The sequence below is a fragment of the Chrysoperla carnea genome, chromosome 1, assembly GCF_905475395.1.
Source record: "Chrysoperla carnea chromosome 1, inChrCarn1.1, whole genome shotgun sequence".
Lineage (NCBI taxonomy): Eukaryota > Metazoa > Arthropoda > Insecta > Neuroptera > Chrysopidae > Chrysoperla > Chrysoperla carnea.
Genome location: NC_058337.1, coordinates 1,909,811 through 1,928,605, shown reverse-complemented (window position 1 = coordinate 1,928,605; position 18,795 = coordinate 1,909,811). Strand labels below are relative to the sequence as shown.

The following is an 18,795-nucleotide window of genomic DNA, read 5'->3' as shown; positions in this document are numbered from 1 at the left end:
TTGTCCCCAAAATATGGACAAAATAAGTGAGGCGCTGGGATCGTTAAGTTGTCTCATTAAAAACGGGCTGTTGTGCGCTAATTTCAAATGATTTATCAACGTTTAATATACGTGTATATAATATCATTCAAAGGAAAAAAAAAGCAAATAATGAAATTATTTTTAATTATTATTATTTACTAATGAATAAATTATAAATTATCTATTCTACTTTATAAATTTATCTATATTACTTTATAAATTTGAATGGTACTAACTTCATCTACTTGTACTCATAAACAGCTAACTTCGCAGATACTACTAACCGACAACAGCGCGACTGGTGGCTGAAAAATGAACTATGAATTCTACAAATTTTCAGGAACAGATGCGCTAATGCTTTAGTGGGTATCGATCGTTCTCCTTCTCTCTAACCTCCATGGTTCATTTTATGCTAAAATAAAATAACGGAAGTAACGTGATTTTTTTGCGGTATTTAATTTAAATTTTTAAAATTTCTATTGTAACATTATCTAGAATAATTTTGTCGACCTGGAATATGTCTAGTCATTGCATTATATTCAAAAATTGTTAAACGTGACCGATTTACGTTTTCCTAATTAATATAGAAGGTATATAATTTTTTTTTCAAAGTAAATATTTTAAAAATCGAAATGGCGGGCATTAATTACGTCAATTAACACTTTATTCGAATTATTAAAATTAAATTATTAATGTATATTTTATGAATATGGATATTCTTAGATAATCGAAAAAAAAAACAAATAATTCGGTTCTGTATCAACGAAGTGATTTTGTATTTAAAAAAAAAAAAAAAAACAAAAACAAATTTTGTAAACGCATTTGGATCGCAGTTTATTTAATAAAATGGTTGATAAGTAACAATAATTTTTATATAACAAGCATTTGTAAAATATTTTGTACAAACAAAAAAATTTTCCGTTTTAGTTTTTTCCAAAAATATAATTTCATTTCGGTTCCATCAGTTTTTTCGGTATATTAAAATATTTTTTTTTTCATACAAAATCATTTAAATTTGATACAAATAATAATTTCTGGGGGGCTATCAATTCAAAATTAATAAGTAAATATTAAAATTTTGACGTCAAATTTACTTACACAAAATATTTTATAAAAACGTTCCAGTGTTAAAGGTTATCTTTTTTTAATTTTTTGAGAAATTTTTCTATGAATAAAATAATTGTGCTACAAACGAGTTAAAAATGGTAATTTTGGGAAATCAGGTGAATTTTCTTAAAAAATAATATGTTAACGATAATTTGGTGTTTTGTGTAGGCTTCAACATTAAAATATTTAACAAAACCAGGCCGAATTCTTATTCATCCATCATCAAGTCCATTGCGTGTAGTGTGTCGAAATATGTGTCAAAGTCATGAAGATGTTATTCTTGAGTCAACTAAAACTGTGGGGGTAATGATGCTAAATCGGCCACAATATTTAAATGCTTTAAATCTGTCCATGGTTAATAAAATTTTGGCTGCGTTAAATGATTGGCAAGAAACAAAAGCAGTTGTTATTATGCGAGGTAATTTCGTTTTTTTAAGGATTTTGAAAGCTTTGTAGGCACAATGATATAGGAACGTATAAATCTCCAATAGGAACAAAAGGGGTTCCGAAAATCAGACCTAAAGTATCTAGATGTAAGGGTTATTTGTGCCCTCTTAGAGATTCCGTCTCCAGGTGGGATGTCATATTTTAACCAAATTGTTGTAGAGGACATTGTGCCCTCTCTGAGATTCCGGCTCCTGGATCGAATCTTCTCCAGAAGATGAATTCTTATTTGCCATTTTGTTCCGATTTGAACCCTGTAAGAAATACGAAGTCAGACATCTCACAACTTCCCCACCGGGATTGCTCCCAGGATTCCGACTGCAACATTCTTTCATCCTTTCAACTTTGCAGGTCTCTGCTGGTGCAAATAACAGGTGTGGAGGTTTCATCCTCCCCATACAGGCTGTACAAGTCGGGATCATCAAAGATCCCCAAGTTATGAAGATGGTAATTCAATCGACAGTCCCACCACCCTTTCCAACTCTAGTGAATTTCAGCCGAGAACAGTAGAATGGTTTAGCTGTGGTAACGCAGTTTGATCTGTCGCATGGCCTGCGTCAAGTCTCAGTAATGAAGACGAATTTGTCGTAGCCTTTCCTTGATTCAGTAAATTATGGAGCATCTTGTAATAGGAATGGCAGATTCAATTGAAAGGGGGATTAGAACTGGCCTCTCTCGTGCCAACGAGTCCACTACTTCCTTCCCCTTTAATGCCAAAGTAACCCGGTACCCAGATCAGTCTGTTATTCTGTATTAGACCACTCTCCATTGTAATCTTACCAGATTTATCATTAAATAATAAGTACAGAACTCAGAAAAAATTAAACAAGAATTTCGAAAATGTTTCACTCCGACCTCTTGTTATCTTAACCATCTTTCTACGAGGCCAGATATTCCCTAATCGATGAAATTTAACATACTTTTATTTTTATAGCTCTGGGTCAAAGAGCATTTTGTGCTGGTGGCGATGTAAAGAAAGTTGCCGAAGCTGCATATATTGGTGATTACAATTACGGCGACGAATTTTTTTATCGAGAGTACAAGATGAACAATCTGATCGGAAATTTAAAGATACCATATGTTACATTCATGGATGGAATTACAATGGGTGGAGGTGTTGGACTTGCCATTCATAGTAATTATCGTGTTGCAACCGAAAATACATTATTTGCAATGCCAGAATGTCGTATTGGATTCTTCCCCGATGTTGGCAGTTCTTACGTGTTGCCACGCATGACTGGTTACCTTGGCCTCTACTTAGGTCTTACTGGGCAACGATTAAAAGGTCCATGTGTGTATCATGCGGGTATTGCTACACATTACGTCGAAAGCAAGAATCTACATAAATTGGAACAAGAATTACTACTCTGTTCGGGACATAAAGACGTTAAAGATACCTTAGATTGTTTCCACAAACAAACCGACGAGGGCAAATTCATCTTAAAACCTCATCTTGGTATGATCGATGCCGTCTTCTGTGAAAACGAAGTCGAAATGATTATGACAAAGTTGAACATGTACCGGGAGGACTCTGAATGGGTACAGTGTGTAATGAAAACATTGTACGATCAATGTCCAACCAGTTTAAAGGTGACCACAAAAGCCTTCTACAAAGGCATGACCATGAACTTAGATCAATGCTTGAATATGGAATTACAAATGGCGAAATATGCAATCAGACAACCCGATTTCTATGAAGGTATTCGTGCCCAATTGATCTCGAAAGATAATAATCCGAAATTCTCGCCAGCCACTATTCCTGAAGTGACCGATGAAATGGTGGATGCATTCTTTGAAGATTGTACATGCACGAAGTATGGAAAAATATGAGCAGTGTTTGAGTCCCATTTTTTGAGTCATTTGTGTGAGGAACGTTTTTCTTTTGACCCTTTAGCTCGATTAATTAATATAAGTAATATAAGTTGCCCCGTTGTTAAAGTTGAACATCTTCTAAGCGCATGATGGAAGTATGAAATATTTTTTTATACAGAAGTTTTGAATGTTTTCTTGGTGAAGTCGTTTTTAAATCTGTTTTACAAATACTTGTTTTACATTCTATTTTTTACACTTGTTATAAATATATAAAAAAAATGTTTTTATTTTACAATCCTTGTACGTTTTTGTTTTTACCTTTTCAGGGGTCTTTTTCAGGTGAAATTTTTAGGGTACGGAATCCTCAACTCGCTTAATAGACCTTTTTCATGAAAAACAGAAATGCTTTTTGTAATTTTTTATGAAAATATAGATCGAGTAGAAGAAAAATTACGCATTTTTGACAATAATATCACTATGAAAAAAATTGTAGAAAAGTTACAATATTTAAAATAATTTTAAACGTTTTTTTTTGCTCCACCGCACACGTGATCTGTTACGTCAATCCGACAAGCAATGACAATAAAACAGTGTCAACAGGCGTATTAATATATCATTAGTATCAACGTTAAATTACGTCATACCAACCTTCGTGTAACTTCGTGTGTTTCCGAATCGTTTTCGTCAATTTGAATTTTAATGATTTTCATTGTCTGTTTTCTCGGTCATATGGCTCCAAAAAAATCGGGGAAAAAAATGTAAAAAAGGTCTATTCACTCTCATACTTTTTCATAACTTCAAAAATTGAAAACGACATTATGTAAAAAAAGACGAATTTATTAATTATTGTATAAACAATAGCAATTAGTACAATTTTATTCGATCTAAGTTAAGACTAAAACAAATATCAAACTATAAACAAATTTAAGAGGAGGTTTTACTGTACGTAATATGTTATTACTTATACAATAAAAACAAACTTATTGTTTAATGGTCGAGTTTAAAACTGCTAACTTTTCTCTATTGTGAAGCACTAGCAGTGACCAGAACAAATACGAATCACTCATGTTTTGGACGAGATACAAATAAAACATAACGCAATATTTAAAAAATACTCCCGATATTTTAAAAAAAATTGTATTAAAAGTTATTTTTATCTGGTAATGGAAGTATGAATTCAAAAAAACTCGACCTAAAATAAATTTAACTAGGCATAGAATTCACGGTCGGATCACAATGGGAGAACGATTTTCTGGTTCGATTGTTTCATTATGCCATAATTAAATTATTTATTACTTAACAAAAAATAACTTAAACAGAGTTTAATGGAAATATAATGTTCCCACATCAGGCTTGACCAAGTGCATTAGCTAAAAGTTGTCAAGGGTAATAGAGGACATTCGCCTGTGTCCATGACTTCGACCTACAAATATCAAAAACTTATACTTCGTTTTTATGAAACTTGCACCTGGTGTTGCAACATTGAACGCATTATAACTTCAAAAATATTAATTTTAATAAATAAAAAAAGGTTAAGCAAAAGTTGTTGGAAATTTCCTTGCTTATTACCGAAATTTATTCGTACATAATAACGTCCATGTTTGATTTCTTTTTCTTGGTGGAAGCTCTCAATTCAAAAATCAGACCTACCTTAATCTTAACCTACCTGAACGAATACTAAAAACGCTTGCACCGTTTTTGACATATCGGATATGATAGCGGAGGTAGAAAAAATGGTAGTATGTAACCAAATGGAAAAAAAAACAATATTAGGAAAATGCACTCACACGAAAATATCGTATTCATGTGACGGAGTTCCTAATATTAGCGACTCCCTGTGTGGTCCGATCGTTAAATATACTCATCAAAAGTAAGGCGTTCTGTAATTGACTGCAGATCGTTATCCTGCAGAATAAGCTCATAAAGACGAAGGAAAAAGTTATTTTCCACTTTTGGATCTGAGCCCTAATTTGTGATATAATTAAGAAAATAATTTAATATATCTTTAGCGAATCACAGTTCAATAATATTTTGAATGAAACCAATAAAACACTACTTAAAGAGAGGATGTGTTTTATCATAGTGGAAGGCGGCTCTAAATGCAAAATTATTACAAAAAAACTCTATTTGGCTACTTTTGTAATTATAAAAACTAACCCAATAAAAGCTACACTACGTTTCTTAATAAATTAAGTGTTGTACGCAACTTACCGTGCGAATATCACATACGTTATGATAGTCCCCTCTATATTCTAAATTGACATCTACTAATTTAATGAATTTGATAGGTCTGTGAATTCATAAATCTTTCTATTTTCCCATAGTCACATCTTCCACATCAGGCCTCAGATCGAAATTTGGTAAAGAGCTTTTCTATTTGTCTTGACAAGCTTAATTTAGTGGTACAATTTTCTGCTATCAATAACAGAACACCCTGTATAATGTGGGATACAAAAAAAAAGATAAAGCCAATGGTTTTTTTTTCGAAAATGATATTAAAAATAACGTTTTTTTTTTTTTTCAAAGTCTGTATAAACAAAAAAAAACATTCACAGCAAAACTGAATATTTCTGAATGGAAATGATGAGTGGAGAGATTATTTTAAACAACCCAACAAATAAATGGAACTTAAAAATTAAAATATTTTGGAGGAAAACAGATCTGATGTTCCAAGAATTGTAAAAATGTTTGTGTTTGGTTGGCGACTGATGAGTGTTTTATTTTCTCGAAGTTAATTTGATGTTGTTTTTTTTTTTGAATCTGTATCCTCCAAAAATGTTTGATTTTCATTATTTTTTTTAAAATAAATTGTTTCGTATTTTGTGGTTTTAATTTATTTCAGTCAATATATTGAGCCAACCAACGGAAACCTTCACCATAACCTTGTCTTTTTAAAACTGAACACATAAACAGTTCAAGTGGACGTCCGGGTAAATCACCTCTAGGAACTTTACCCTAAAACAAATAATTTTTGTTAAGTTCTAATATATAAAATTATATTCCATTTTCGATGAAATTTTTTTGTTTTGTACCAGAAAATTATACATTATGGCTCCCAAACTCCCCATGGGTCCCTTGTATCTAAACCTAGGGTTCCTCTGTGCTTGAGAGCCGTTTCGGGATAAGAGGTTCTATTTTAAGCAGATGAAGCTACTGGATTCTGCCAAGGCCAGATATCGAATCGATTGTTCAAAGCTTCTTCACCGGTATTGCTCTCAGGATTGATGGATCTAAGATTTCGAGCCCTCACATCAGCCTGACTATGTTATTCAGAGCCAGGCGGTTTAGTTCCTAGAACCATTCATAGACTATCCTCGATTGGAATCTTGAAATATCAAAATGACAGGATATTCTAGTTCAAAACACCAAAATAGTAGCAAATTCAAAAATAACATCGAAAATAAAGGGATTTATGAAAAAAAAAAAAAAAGGAAAAAAAATATACCTTTCCAGTTGTCTGACCATACAACGAGAAATAATTTCGTAGTTCATCTTCAGAAGCTGCTCCTGGTTTATCTATTTTATTACCCAATATTAATACGGGACAATTTGATAATGTTTCATCTGTTAATAAAGAATCTAATTCGTCTTTACTTTCTTTGAAACGACCTCGATCATGTGCATCTACTAAAAATACAATTGCATCTACAGCTGGAAAATAATCTTTCCATACTCTTCGAGCTTGTGTGTGACCGCCTAAATCAAATGTGGTAAATCTCATATTTCCAATTGATAATTCTTCGGATGCTGTACAAGAAAATAGAAAAATAATTTGATTACAAATCTGACTAACAAAAAGGGAATAATATTCACGAAATCACATTTTTTATATCCGAACCAGGTTTTGACTCAATTTCAGACTAAGTAGAAGTAACCACGAACCCATATAACAAGGTTGTGAAACTCTTATGTCGAGCTATAAGCGCCCGTGGCTGAAGTTTGGAAAAGGCTTTAAGGAAAAAGGTAATTTAATGGAGAGTGTTCTAAGATATGTTTCAAGTGTGAGTTTAGTGTTCCGTATCCGAAAAACTTCTTGACCTGGCTCGAATGACAAGACTATACACATGTTTAGTAAAATGAAAAAGAAAATAAAAAAAGTATTAGTCTCTTACTAGGATGCAACGTTGGTACATGCTGTGCAAGGCGATCATCTTTAAGCATATGTAATAGAGTTGTTTTTCCTGCATTATCCAGTCCAAGAAACAGGAGTTTACCTGATTTCTTCCATAGACCTGTGTACAAAAAAACAAACCATGCAAACATATATTAATCATAAAATTCACTTACAATCAATTTTATCATAATCGTCGGGATAATCTAAGGGTATTATTAATCCTTCTTCCACAAGTAATTCTAATAAAGATGCTTTTCCTGATTGATTTAAGCCCAATATAACATAACGACCTGCTGTACGAGGTATTACACCTAGTTTAAATAATTCAAACTCATCATATTTTGAAAACTATACTCAAAAAGTGTTAGACGAAAATTTTAAAAAGACTATATTTCAAAAAGTTGTATCTCTGCGCAGAATCGCTCGAAGAAACAAGTTTCGTATAACATCGTGTGACGTTATAAATTTAATTAAGAATTTTTATAAAAGGTTTGTTCATTCAGTTAAAATTAACGGTTTAATTAATTATTCAGCAGATGGAGTTACAGTAAAACGGTGAGTTTTATACTTAGATCATCCATTACTAGAAAGGCACATCGTGTACCAAGTATGTACATTTTTGCTTCACAGAGAATATTAACAAAGACAATAATACAATATTCAAACAGCTGACAGAGAAACACAATAAGAGAGAATGATATTCAATGCGCATGATCGTATTGAAGTAAGTCAGCTGCTTTAATAATTAATTCTGTATACAAATGGTTAGATTTGTTTTATTTGCAAGGAATTTGGTTAGTGTATTTTAACATTAACTGCGTCACAAACACACTGTGCCCAAAAAAACGTTGGTAACGTTTGTAATCTGTGAATTCTTTTTTATATTTTATTCAATTTATTTTTTATCTTTTATTCAACAACCCAATTAGCCTTTTTCCTGGGAAGATTAAAAATAAATCCTCCAGATGGCAGGATATATTTGTACTCCCCCCCCCTTATAGTGTCGCCATCTAGCGGTTCTTTTTTAATCTTCAGAGGAAAAAGGCCTGAAATTATTAATTATTGTATGTCCGGATTTATCTATTGTAGTTAGTTAAAAAATTTTATTAGTATTATTTAAAAAATATAATGCTTTAATTAGCCTTTTTCCTGGGAAAATTTAAAAAAGATTCGCTAGATGGCAACACCAGGGGGGGAGTACAAATATATCCTGCCATCTAGAAGATCTTTTTTTAACCTTCCCAGGAAAAAGGCTAATTATTTAGTATTTTATAATTTACGTGAGAGGAACAAAATATTCACGTTAGCGTGTGAATCGAATTGATAAAATTTAAAAAGAAAAACATAATCTGTAACTTCTTGTTCACATATTGACGATAGCCTGTGAATCAATTCGATGGAATTTTAATTCGCTTACGTTTTATGAAATTTATACATAATTATGGGTTATGATACAATAATTTTAGAATTTTAATTAATCACGTTAATCAGAGCAAACTATTTGAATCATTTAATCAGTACTATTAGAGAACAATAAAACATGAATCAATCAATTAAGGTAGTACGAATCTAACGTCAAAGGTAGCACAGGACTGCCGTACGTCCTTAAATAAGCTGGCGGAACGAATGAATGTAGACCTGGTATGGGTACCGGGACACAGAGACATTCCAGGAAATTGTGAAGCCGACGAATTTGCCAGAAATGGCACAATGCTACCGTACACAAGCATCAATAAATACCCGGGAGTTCCATTTGCGAACTCCAAGTTACTCCTGAAAGAGGATATTCTGAAAAAGGCCAATCTTAGATGGAGGGAAGAACGTACTTGTGGTACTACAAGACAGATATGGTCTAAGTACAATCGCAGGCGTTCCGAAGTTCTCATATCACTTCCAAGGGCCTCTGTCCGCAAAGTTGTTACGGCTATCACAGAACACTGGCTGGGCGGCAAGCATGCTGAACGCTTAGGCCTGGCAGTGTATCACGACTATTGCAGGAGCTGTCACAGTGATGACGAGGAGGAGACAATGTCTCATCTTCCCTGCCACTGCCCAGCTCATAAGGAGATGGACTTACTTGAGCCAGCCTCTCTTTGACGAACTCTCCGACCTAAAGTCAGTCGACGTCAAAACCCTCCTGCTGTTCTTAAACAGCTCCAAATGGTTCATAGAGTCGTGGCCGGGGATGGGCCAACCCATTTACGGTATTACAACGGACCCTATGGTTTAAGTGTAACCTAACCTAAGGTAGTACGAGCACCAAAGCAATTTTAGAGTTAGAGTTGTAATTATTTGTACATTATTTTCAACTTTAATGATGTATTTTGTTATAACTGCATCAATAAATTGCCTTAATGTCCGATCAACCTTAAGTACCTTCTTAATTTTTATACATTTGCTTCTATATTTACAGAAATTAAAAATGTATTCGCTAAGAAATCGCTATAATTTTGATAATTTACAATTAATTTATTGACAATGTAATAAAAACTCAAAAAGGGTTCAAATTCCATCATGAATTTTAAGAAATATTATTTACAATACGCAATAATTAAAATAGTTAATTGTTTACATACCTAAATAACCTAAAACACCAGTAAACCAGTCCCAAATAAACATGACGTTATTTTGAAATTTGTTTAGACTCTAAAACAAGAAAGATTTCGTTGAAAAAAAACTAGAATCACTTCGAACAAAAAATAACCTTGATTCATATAATAATTTCGAGTACACGCGTATGGATTATATGACTCAGCTGTTTCTGAGATTTACTTTAATTTATAAATAAAATTTATATTAAAAAAAATTAAAAACATCCGATTTAATACTATTTTTAAATATTTAAAGACAATAAATAAAGGTTTTAATTAAAAAGGTCTTTTAAAATGAAACCTGTCTGTCTGTGGTTAGGTTAATGTTAAGTAATCGAAAACTTGGTTAATTAATTTGTGTATTTAATTAAAAATAAAACGTAAATCACATACATTATTTAATTAAAATTAAAGAAATAAATATTCACTTAAAATAAACTTGAATAAGTAACACTTTTTTGTACTTGTCAGGCAATTTGGGCCTGGGTTGTATTATGAAGAACGTCACATCGGTTACCAGTTGGCAGATGATGTCACAGTTTCCTAGTTCCGGTCTCCTTTAAAAAAATTTACCAAATCGAAAAGAAAATATATCTATATTATGTGAAATTTTTAATCGAGAAAAAATTTTTATTTATATATAACATAAAATCGAATATAGAATTTTTTCGGGGAATAATTTAAATAATAGAAATGTTCTTACAGACAAAAATAGATGCGCGCGCATATGTCATTTTATAAGAGAGAAGTACACGTCGAGTGTGATTTTATCCAGAAATAAAATTCTATATAAAATTATTTATTTTACCAAATATATTTATACAATTTTACATATGAATGTTCGATTTAAAAATATTTACAAAATTTGTAAACGATTTATATAAAAATGTCTAGATATTCGATTGATAAAAATCAATATTTTTCACATCTATTAATGCTATATAGACGCGGTAAATTTAAATAATGTCGGGTCAATTACCTCGTAGCACACAATATGGTAAAAAAATCCGTAATTTTATATTACCGAATGTTAGTGGAACGTTGGAAAATGGTTTGAGTCCATATTTGGGACATCCAGTTGTGCCAGTGGATGATCCGAATTTTTATAATCGTAACGGTGATAGTTTTCATGTTGAGTCAAGTATTTCGTCGTTAAGTGATATTGAATCGTGGGATACGGGATCAACGAGTTCAGCTTCATGGTTTGATGAATTCGATCAAGTTGCGACCCAACAAATTAATAAGGAATTGAAGGATATTGATAGTGTTTTATATGATGAAGCAGATGTTTCGATTCTAAGATCGGATCTCCATGAGGAATGCCAGGAATGGAAAGATGCATTTCCTCATTTACGGTAAGTCCTACATTTTTAACTCCCGAACCATAAAAGGGGTGTTATAAGTTTGACCACTATGTCTGAGGCATCATAGCGCCTAAACGGGTGAATCAATTTGGATTTTTTTGTTTTGTTTGAAAGAAAATTTAACTTGGAGTGTTCTTAGCTATGTTTCAAGTGCGAATTTAGGGTTCCATACCCCAAACAACTAAAAAATAGTCGTTGATTCTCAAAATCGGTTCAGTTTGGAGAAGGCTTTAATGAAAAAGGTATTTTAATGGAGAGAGAATGTTCTCAGATGCGTTTCAAGTGCGAGTTTAGGATTCCGTACTTAAAAAATGTCATTAAAAGTCTTAAATTTCAAAAAAAATGTCTACTTATGGGCTTAAAGTGGTGAAAGGGTAACAAATTAAATATTTTGACTAAAAATTCGAGATCAGCGCCCCCTTATACGTTATTAAAAGTTTCTTCTTGCAAGAAAATGGTCTAATTCATTTTGAGAGTCTTTCAGACCCCTGGAAGAAAGGGGGAGATGCATAAAGCACTTGGGTTACTTTAGCATTTTGACCTTTTTAAAACCTAATGTTATCTGATTTACTTAACCATATAAACTTCCTAATTCGAAGTATTTTTTTTTACAGAATAACAGGAACGGGTGTTAAACAATGCCCACTTCAAACGACAATAAAACGAAAAGGAAAAGATATCGAAGAAACAAAATCATTTTCCGTAATATCGAAAAGTAGTCCAGTATTATACAACAATAATTCGAAATCATTTCACACCAAATCGGATAAAATCTCAAATAAAACAAATAACAATGTCATTGAAATGGAATCATTTTTACGAATTTCACCAATCTCATTCTTTGATGCCACCGATAAACATCAAACGTCAGCCGCTTCAATTGTACGTTCCGAGTTAACATCGTCAAAATGGCGTCGAAACACAAGTCCAGAATTCTCTTCATTACCGTACATTCCAACGCCACGATATAATAATTCTAGTTCAATAAGTACACTATCATCGTCGAGCAGTAGTCATCGAGACACGAACTCAAATCGGAAAACTTTAGAACCGCTTGTAAGAAAATCACAACATCATCAACGCTCCATAAAAAGTGGTAAAAGTGATCATTTTTATCAAACACTTCCGTTACGCACAAAACCATTGATTCTACCGCCAATTGAACAGCTATCGATTAGCAAAGAATCGAATTTCCGTTCGATTTCAGCAACACCAAGGAATTCAGTGTTTTATCAGGGTTTTGTTGAGAATGCGTATCGGAAATTTGGTACAACAACGAAATGTACGCAAATTGTTGAGCAGCAAAGTAATAAAATTGCATATCGTAATGTAAATAATAATAGCAAAGATGTAGAAAAAGTAAAAAATGTTGTAAAACCTAAGTCCAATTATAAATAGTTTAGTTTTTTCCTATAAATAATTTCTACAGTGCCCCCTCATCCCTCCTTTCCCCTTCTTCTGTCATCAAAATGATTGTAACAATAATTATTTCTGTTTGCATTATTTATTATTTAAAATGTAAATAATATTTTTAATAAAAAAGGAATTTGTTAATTAAGTAAAAAGAAAAATTTGTTGTTAATTTATTTCTAAAGGTGCGATGTCATGATGACGCTTGACGCTAACTTTTAGCGTCACAATGTCACAATTGTCACATGGTATAATTTCGATCAGAGTTCCATCTAGATAAAAACAGCGATAAAAATTTAAGTTTCAATTAATTGGCGCTGGTATCAGTTATTTTAGATCGATAAAGATGTAATTTCATGATGACGCTTTACACTGGCTTTGAGCTTCAGCCACCTATCTGAAAAAAATTGAACTATGTCCAGCGTCAAATTGTAAAAAGGAGCGACAAAAAAGTTGAGTTGATTAATCTTTTATTAAGACATTTGGTAATGATAAACAACTATATCCATAATAGACGAATCAATTTAGACAAAAAAGTGTAAAATGAGGAATTATTTTGTACCTCAACTTATTGGACCAATTTTTTTAAAAATGTTTTTTAAAAAATAAGCCAAAAGGTACACTCAGGGGTTTTCCGGGTCCCTGATCGCGATTCCGAAGCCAGAATTCTAATCTGGATTCTGCTTTGGAACTGTGATCAGTGATCTCAAAAACCTCCGAGTATAGGTATAAAAAAAAAAAATAATAATAATAATAATAAAAAAATTAAAATTTTACTCTTAATTTTCATCTAATTTTCCAATATTTTTAAACTGCTTAATAAATAATATGGCCGCTTTCCTTTTACGCTTATCTCATTTAAAGTGAGTTTGAAGTGATTTGGAATGTTTTTGATATGTTTGTCTCTATTTGGAATTTGGGAATGTTTGTATATCTCTTCCTGTTAACTTCTTTCTGAATGAACCATTGAATCAATATTTTTGATCTTTTGACCAGTTTCTTGAACAATTTGTTAGCTCAAAATTTTCGTCGTTTTTCGGAAGTTAATCTTCAATAGTTCTACTTTATAATTCAATAGTTTTAAAACGATCAGCTCAATATTTCCCTCTTTCTTAGCGTTTTTTTAAGTACATGTATCCCACTTTCACACGGCTTCCTATTGTGATTCTTTTTATCATAGAAAAGTAAATCCTATTTTTATTATCAGGATTAGTTTTGAGAGTATTGAATAAATAAATTTAAATTATATATTTACTAATGTATTAATAAAACGAGAATGAGGGTTTAATTTAAAAAAATTTTATTTTCAATTGATTGCAATTTCCAAAGAATTTTTTTGAACAATTGATAATCATTTTCAGCACTCATTATGGATATGTGTTTATCATTATCATGTCACTCATTAAAAATGAGGTTATGGATTAATAAACTTTTATTTTGTCGCTCCTTTTTACAATTTGACGCTGGACATAGTTTTTTTTCCAGCTAGATGGAATCCTAATTTTAAGCATAAGCCTCAGCGTCAAGTGTCATCGTAGGTGAATTTTTCCCTGCTACCCTCTCCAGTCGAATTTCACGTCCTTATATATATATTTTCTTGTATACAAGTCTATGGTCTGTGTACTGAGCAGTACTCACGATTGAATGCAAAAGGAAAGCATAAAATAAAAACACATATATTTTAAGGTACAAAGGTTCTCGTTCAATAATAATGAATAAAAATAGTTTTTTTGATCAATTCATTCTTCAGACTTAAGATAGTATACCAGTATCGAGACGGGAGACAGTTAACTACTATTTTTTTTAAATATTATTCAAAAATTCATAATTTAGATTTTTCGAAATACCGTTGAAGAGATATAATTAATTAAAATTATGAAAAATTACAGGTTCGACTTGCGGTTTTTTGTATTCGATTTGAGAGTCTACAAACTTATTGAACAAAAGTAATGAGGGAGAAATGAAAATCTGAGAAAACTGGAAACTAAATATCGATGGAAATGAGTCTAGCCTCGTCTCTTGCAGTTTTACGAGAATATGTGACACATTTCGTCCCTGGGCACCTCTCTTTCGCCTGTCTTGTGTCCCATGTACCTCAAGGACCATTTTTGTTGTGATATTCAAGTTCAGAGGCACCAAAAGAGTTCAGTTTTCCCGATTTTTTCAATTTTTCATTTCTCTCACGTCAAATTTCTTACAAGATCACAAGATCAACAGTTCATTGCATTATTTCTTCAGCTAGTTGCCTTTTGTTAAAAAAATGGGAACTTTTGAGGGTATGTATATGAATTCAAACTACTGATCATAGAATATGACAGTTAAATTTTAGTCAACTGAGTTTTTAAAAATGTTTTTATGATTTGTATTTATTATTAATAGATACTTATAAAATTTGATCAATAACATATTAAATTGTGTTATTTTAATTTATTCTACCTTCTTTGTTATGTAACAATTCAAAAATGATGGCTAATTTGACTAAACTGTTTTCCCGTCTCGATACTGGTATACTACCTTAAACTCATTCTGAAGTCAAAACTGTTTTTTGTATTTTGTGTTGATACTTGATGTTGATCGTAAACAGATGATATAAAATTACGCGCTAAATAGAAATAAAAAATCAATGACTTCTTTGTTTTGTATTCTTTGTTTATTATTTGCTTCTTAAAATAAAACATAAATAACTTTTAAACTTTTGTGTGTGTGTGTTTTTTTTAAGCAATGCACATGTCTGTCGAATATTTTCTCTTTCAACAAAGACTTGTTTCAGTATTTATTTTATTCGGTGTTTTTTTTTTTTTTGTGTTCGTTTAACTCGTTCAGTGACGTACGAGAGAATTTTGGAGGCCACTACGATAAAATAATTATGGATTTGTTTTAACGTATTTCTTTAAGAGAATTTTAAGAAAACTTCTGTACAGAAAACTTTGACTGGACGGCAGAGTAAAAAACCCTCAACAAAATAAATATGAAAAAATTCTGTCAATTGGTCTGATAAAACTTAACATTAGTCCAACGAAAACTTTCACGATAAAAAGTTTTCGACTTTCAAGTTTCGATATTTCACACAACATAAAAAGGATTTTCTCTACACAAAACATACAATCATGTAATGTGAATTGCCTATAGCCGATCGGATATTAAAATAATTGACAGAATCAAAGTATTCATGTTTAGGCAATACTCATTACATAATTGTGGTTTTTTTGTAGAAAAAAAAGTTTTTTGCGTTAATAGAAATAGAACTGATTTATTAAAAGACCAACAAGTAGTTACTCAACCAAACTAAGGTAGATCCGAGTATGCCTCGAGGACAATCCCCTTTACGAAGCCCGTGTGGAGTTTGAGTTTTACCATAAATTTTAAACTTTATAGAAGAGAAACCCTCTCGTTCCCTACACCTCATATGAGATTATGAGATACGCCACTGGATTAAACATTATAAGTACTGTTATTTTTGTGGAGTCCCCTAAAGTTTTTTCACTTTGCTTTTGAATTTCTATTACAGTTAATAAATTTATTTCAAACCACTGATATTTTGAATTTTATTACCATTTTAAACAGACCGTGGAGGATATGACTTTTATGGGCAAGATCATTAAAGGTGTATTTTGTTGATTATATGACACCGACTTCAAAAATAACAATAATTTTGACTACATTATATTATCGATAATATTCTTACTTTTTAGTGCATATTTGTTTTGGAAAAGTTTTTCTTTTGAAGTCGGTTTTTTTTTTGTTAAAAGTTTTTTTTTTATTTTGTGATTTTTAGTGAATCTGAAGAGCAGTAACTAATTTGTCACTAAAAAAGGCGTGATATTGAGTTATTCGCCTTCTTGTCATGCATACTTAATGCAAATTTAAGACTTTTATGGTTTTCTCTTGGATGCCGTTATCAGAACTGGACTTAAATGAAATGGGACCACACGGGAAGCAACAGCTTTCAAATAGATAAAGAACTATCAAAATTGATTCATCCAGGCGAAAGTTCTGAGGTAACACATATAAAAAATAAAAAAAAAAATACAGTCGAATTGATAATCTCCTCCTTTTTTGTTTGAAGTCGGTTAGAAACAATTCATTAGATAATTAGATAACATTCAAATAAAAAACATAACAATTGAAGTTTTTCTACGTCATAAGAGCGCGGTTTTTTTGAATGATTAAAGAACCATTTGAAAAACAAAATCATATTTTTTACACAGATATCAAAAGCAATTCATCTTTTTGTAAATGTAATTTTAAATAAATAAAAAATCAAACATTTTTTTTAAGTTTTGAACCTAGATTTAAAATAACGTAAAAAACAAAACAATAATTTGAAGTTTAAAGTCTTCGTAAGTCATAACAGCGCGGTATTTTTGAATGATTAAAGAATCATTTGAAAGATGTCAGTAAAAATAAAATTATATTTTTTACACAGATATCAAAAGCAATTCATCTTTTAATAAATGTAATTTTAAATAAATAAAAAATCAAACATTTTTGTAAGTTTTAACATTAAATTTAAAATAACGTAAAAAACAAAACATTAATTTGAAGTTTAAAGTCTTCGTACGTCATCAAGAGCGCGGTATTTATGAATGATTGCAGAATCATTTGAAAGATGTCAGTGAAAATAATTTTACACAAAATATTAAAAATGATTTATCTATTTTAATAAAATATAATTTTAAATAATAAAAAAAAAACATACTTTTTTGTTCATATTTTCATTGCATTTATATCTTTATTATTTTCAAATAATATTGAATGCGCAGTTAGATAAGGATAACACATATAATATACACCCTTGTGTTAGTTGATATCTTTGTCAGGGGTCAGTTCTGGAATTGAACTTGCTTGCTCTGGTTGGGGTTTTCAGCTGTGTTACTCGCATAGCGCGTTAGCCACGCGGTTTTTAAACATATTCTTGTGTGTTCGCTGCAGACGGTTTTTTTTTCTTGTCGTGTTGTTGTGTTTCGTGAAAACGTGCTTTTTTGTTTATTGTTGTCGGAACGAATTCGCTTTTGTATATGTTTTGTTTGGGGCTTTTTTTTGTGCGTAAAACTTAATTAGGTAAGTTCGTTGCTTTTTGTTGAAATTGTTATGTTTTTTCTTGGAAATATTTTACAACAATGGATATTTATTGATGTATTGTTGTAACTTTTTTTCAAATTTCTGTAAAAAAAATTCATTTTTATTAGCCCAGAATTTTTCTGTGTTTTTATGAGGGTAACCGAGGGAACTCGTTGAAGAGATGCAGTTGTGTGGGCTTTTTTTAAAACAATTTCTGGTCTTACTTTTTAATATTTTTTATATAAGCATTGAAATTAAAATTTTCTGTAAATATTAAACTAAGCGAAAAATGATCTGATTATAAATTATAGTAAATTTTATTTTCTATAACTTTGCTATTTATAAAAATTGAAAATTTTCTTATATTAGCCAGACACTCATACATAAAGGGCTTTTCAAACTTTGTCGAATTTATGCCTAAACCGTTAGGTTTTCGAAGAATTGTTACGAATTAAAGTTGTTGATAATTTTATGACAAGCATTTTTGCTATTTAAATATTTGTGCCCTATCACTCTTTAGATTATTGACCGTTTATTCTGATGCACCCTGTATATTTCTATCTATTCATGGAAATCACTGACAAGGTTAAAAGTCTTATTACAAAGATATTGATAATTTTGTGAATTAATGAAAAATAATCAGCTAAAAAAAAAGATTTAAAACGTGCCACAGTTTTGATTGTTAAAATTATAGCTTTAGTTCTCATTTAAAAGAGAAAATTGTAATTCCCACTCACTGAGCTTTTGCGTTTCAAAGCGCGTATGACTCAGTTTTCGAAATAAATACAACGATTTTCGAAATAAATTTATATTAAGTAATTTTATTTAAAAAAACATATCAATATCAATATTTCAATTGCAACGCAATCAT

The 18,795-nt window shown here is 31.1% G+C and overlaps 3 protein-coding genes across 4 annotated transcripts; 2 read left to right on the top strand and 1 right to left on the bottom strand.

The window, feature by feature from the left end:
* Positions 1-590: 590 nt before the first annotated feature.
* On the top strand, positions 591-3,637 carry LOC123290496 (3-hydroxyisobutyryl-CoA hydrolase, mitochondrial-like). Of its 2 annotated transcripts, none has more exons than XM_044870713.1 (3): positions 591-611; positions 1,297-1,546; positions 2,507-3,635. In XM_044870713.1, exons 2-3 carry the CDS (start codon positions 1,381-1,383, stop codon positions 3,400-3,402), a joined length of 1,062 nt encoding a protein of 353 aa, XP_044726648.1. In that variant the 5' UTR covers positions 591-611; positions 1,297-1,380; the 3' UTR covers positions 3,403-3,635. The 2 variants fall into 2 exon arrangements, with proteins under 2 accessions (XP_044726648.1, XP_044726646.1); XM_044870711.1 differs by lacking the exon at positions 591-611 and adding an exon at positions 1,177-1,226 and having other exon boundaries at positions 2,507-3,637.
* Positions 3,638-6,185: 2,548 nt separating this feature from the next.
* On the bottom strand, positions 6,186-10,623 carry LOC123290523 (GTP-binding protein SAR1b). The gene is made up of 5 exons (XM_044870745.1): positions 10,483-10,623; positions 10,075-10,144; positions 7,497-7,616; positions 6,830-7,131; positions 6,186-6,339 (listed from the first exon to the last, which is right to left on the bottom strand). Exons 2-5 carry the CDS (start codon positions 10,115-10,117, stop codon positions 6,223-6,225), a joined length of 582 nt encoding a protein of 193 aa, XP_044726680.1. The 5' UTR covers positions 10,118-10,144; positions 10,483-10,623; the 3' UTR covers positions 6,186-6,222.
* A 370-nt stretch (positions 10,624-10,993) lies between these two features.
* Positions 10,994-12,911, top strand: LOC123290495. Its single transcript, XM_044870710.1, has 2 exons — positions 10,994-11,444; positions 12,068-12,911. Exons 1-2 carry the CDS (start codon positions 11,053-11,055, stop codon positions 12,849-12,851), a joined length of 1,176 nt encoding a protein of 391 aa, XP_044726645.1. The 5' UTR covers positions 10,994-11,052; the 3' UTR covers positions 12,852-12,911.
* The last annotated feature ends 5,884 nt before the right edge of the window (positions 12,912-18,795 follow it).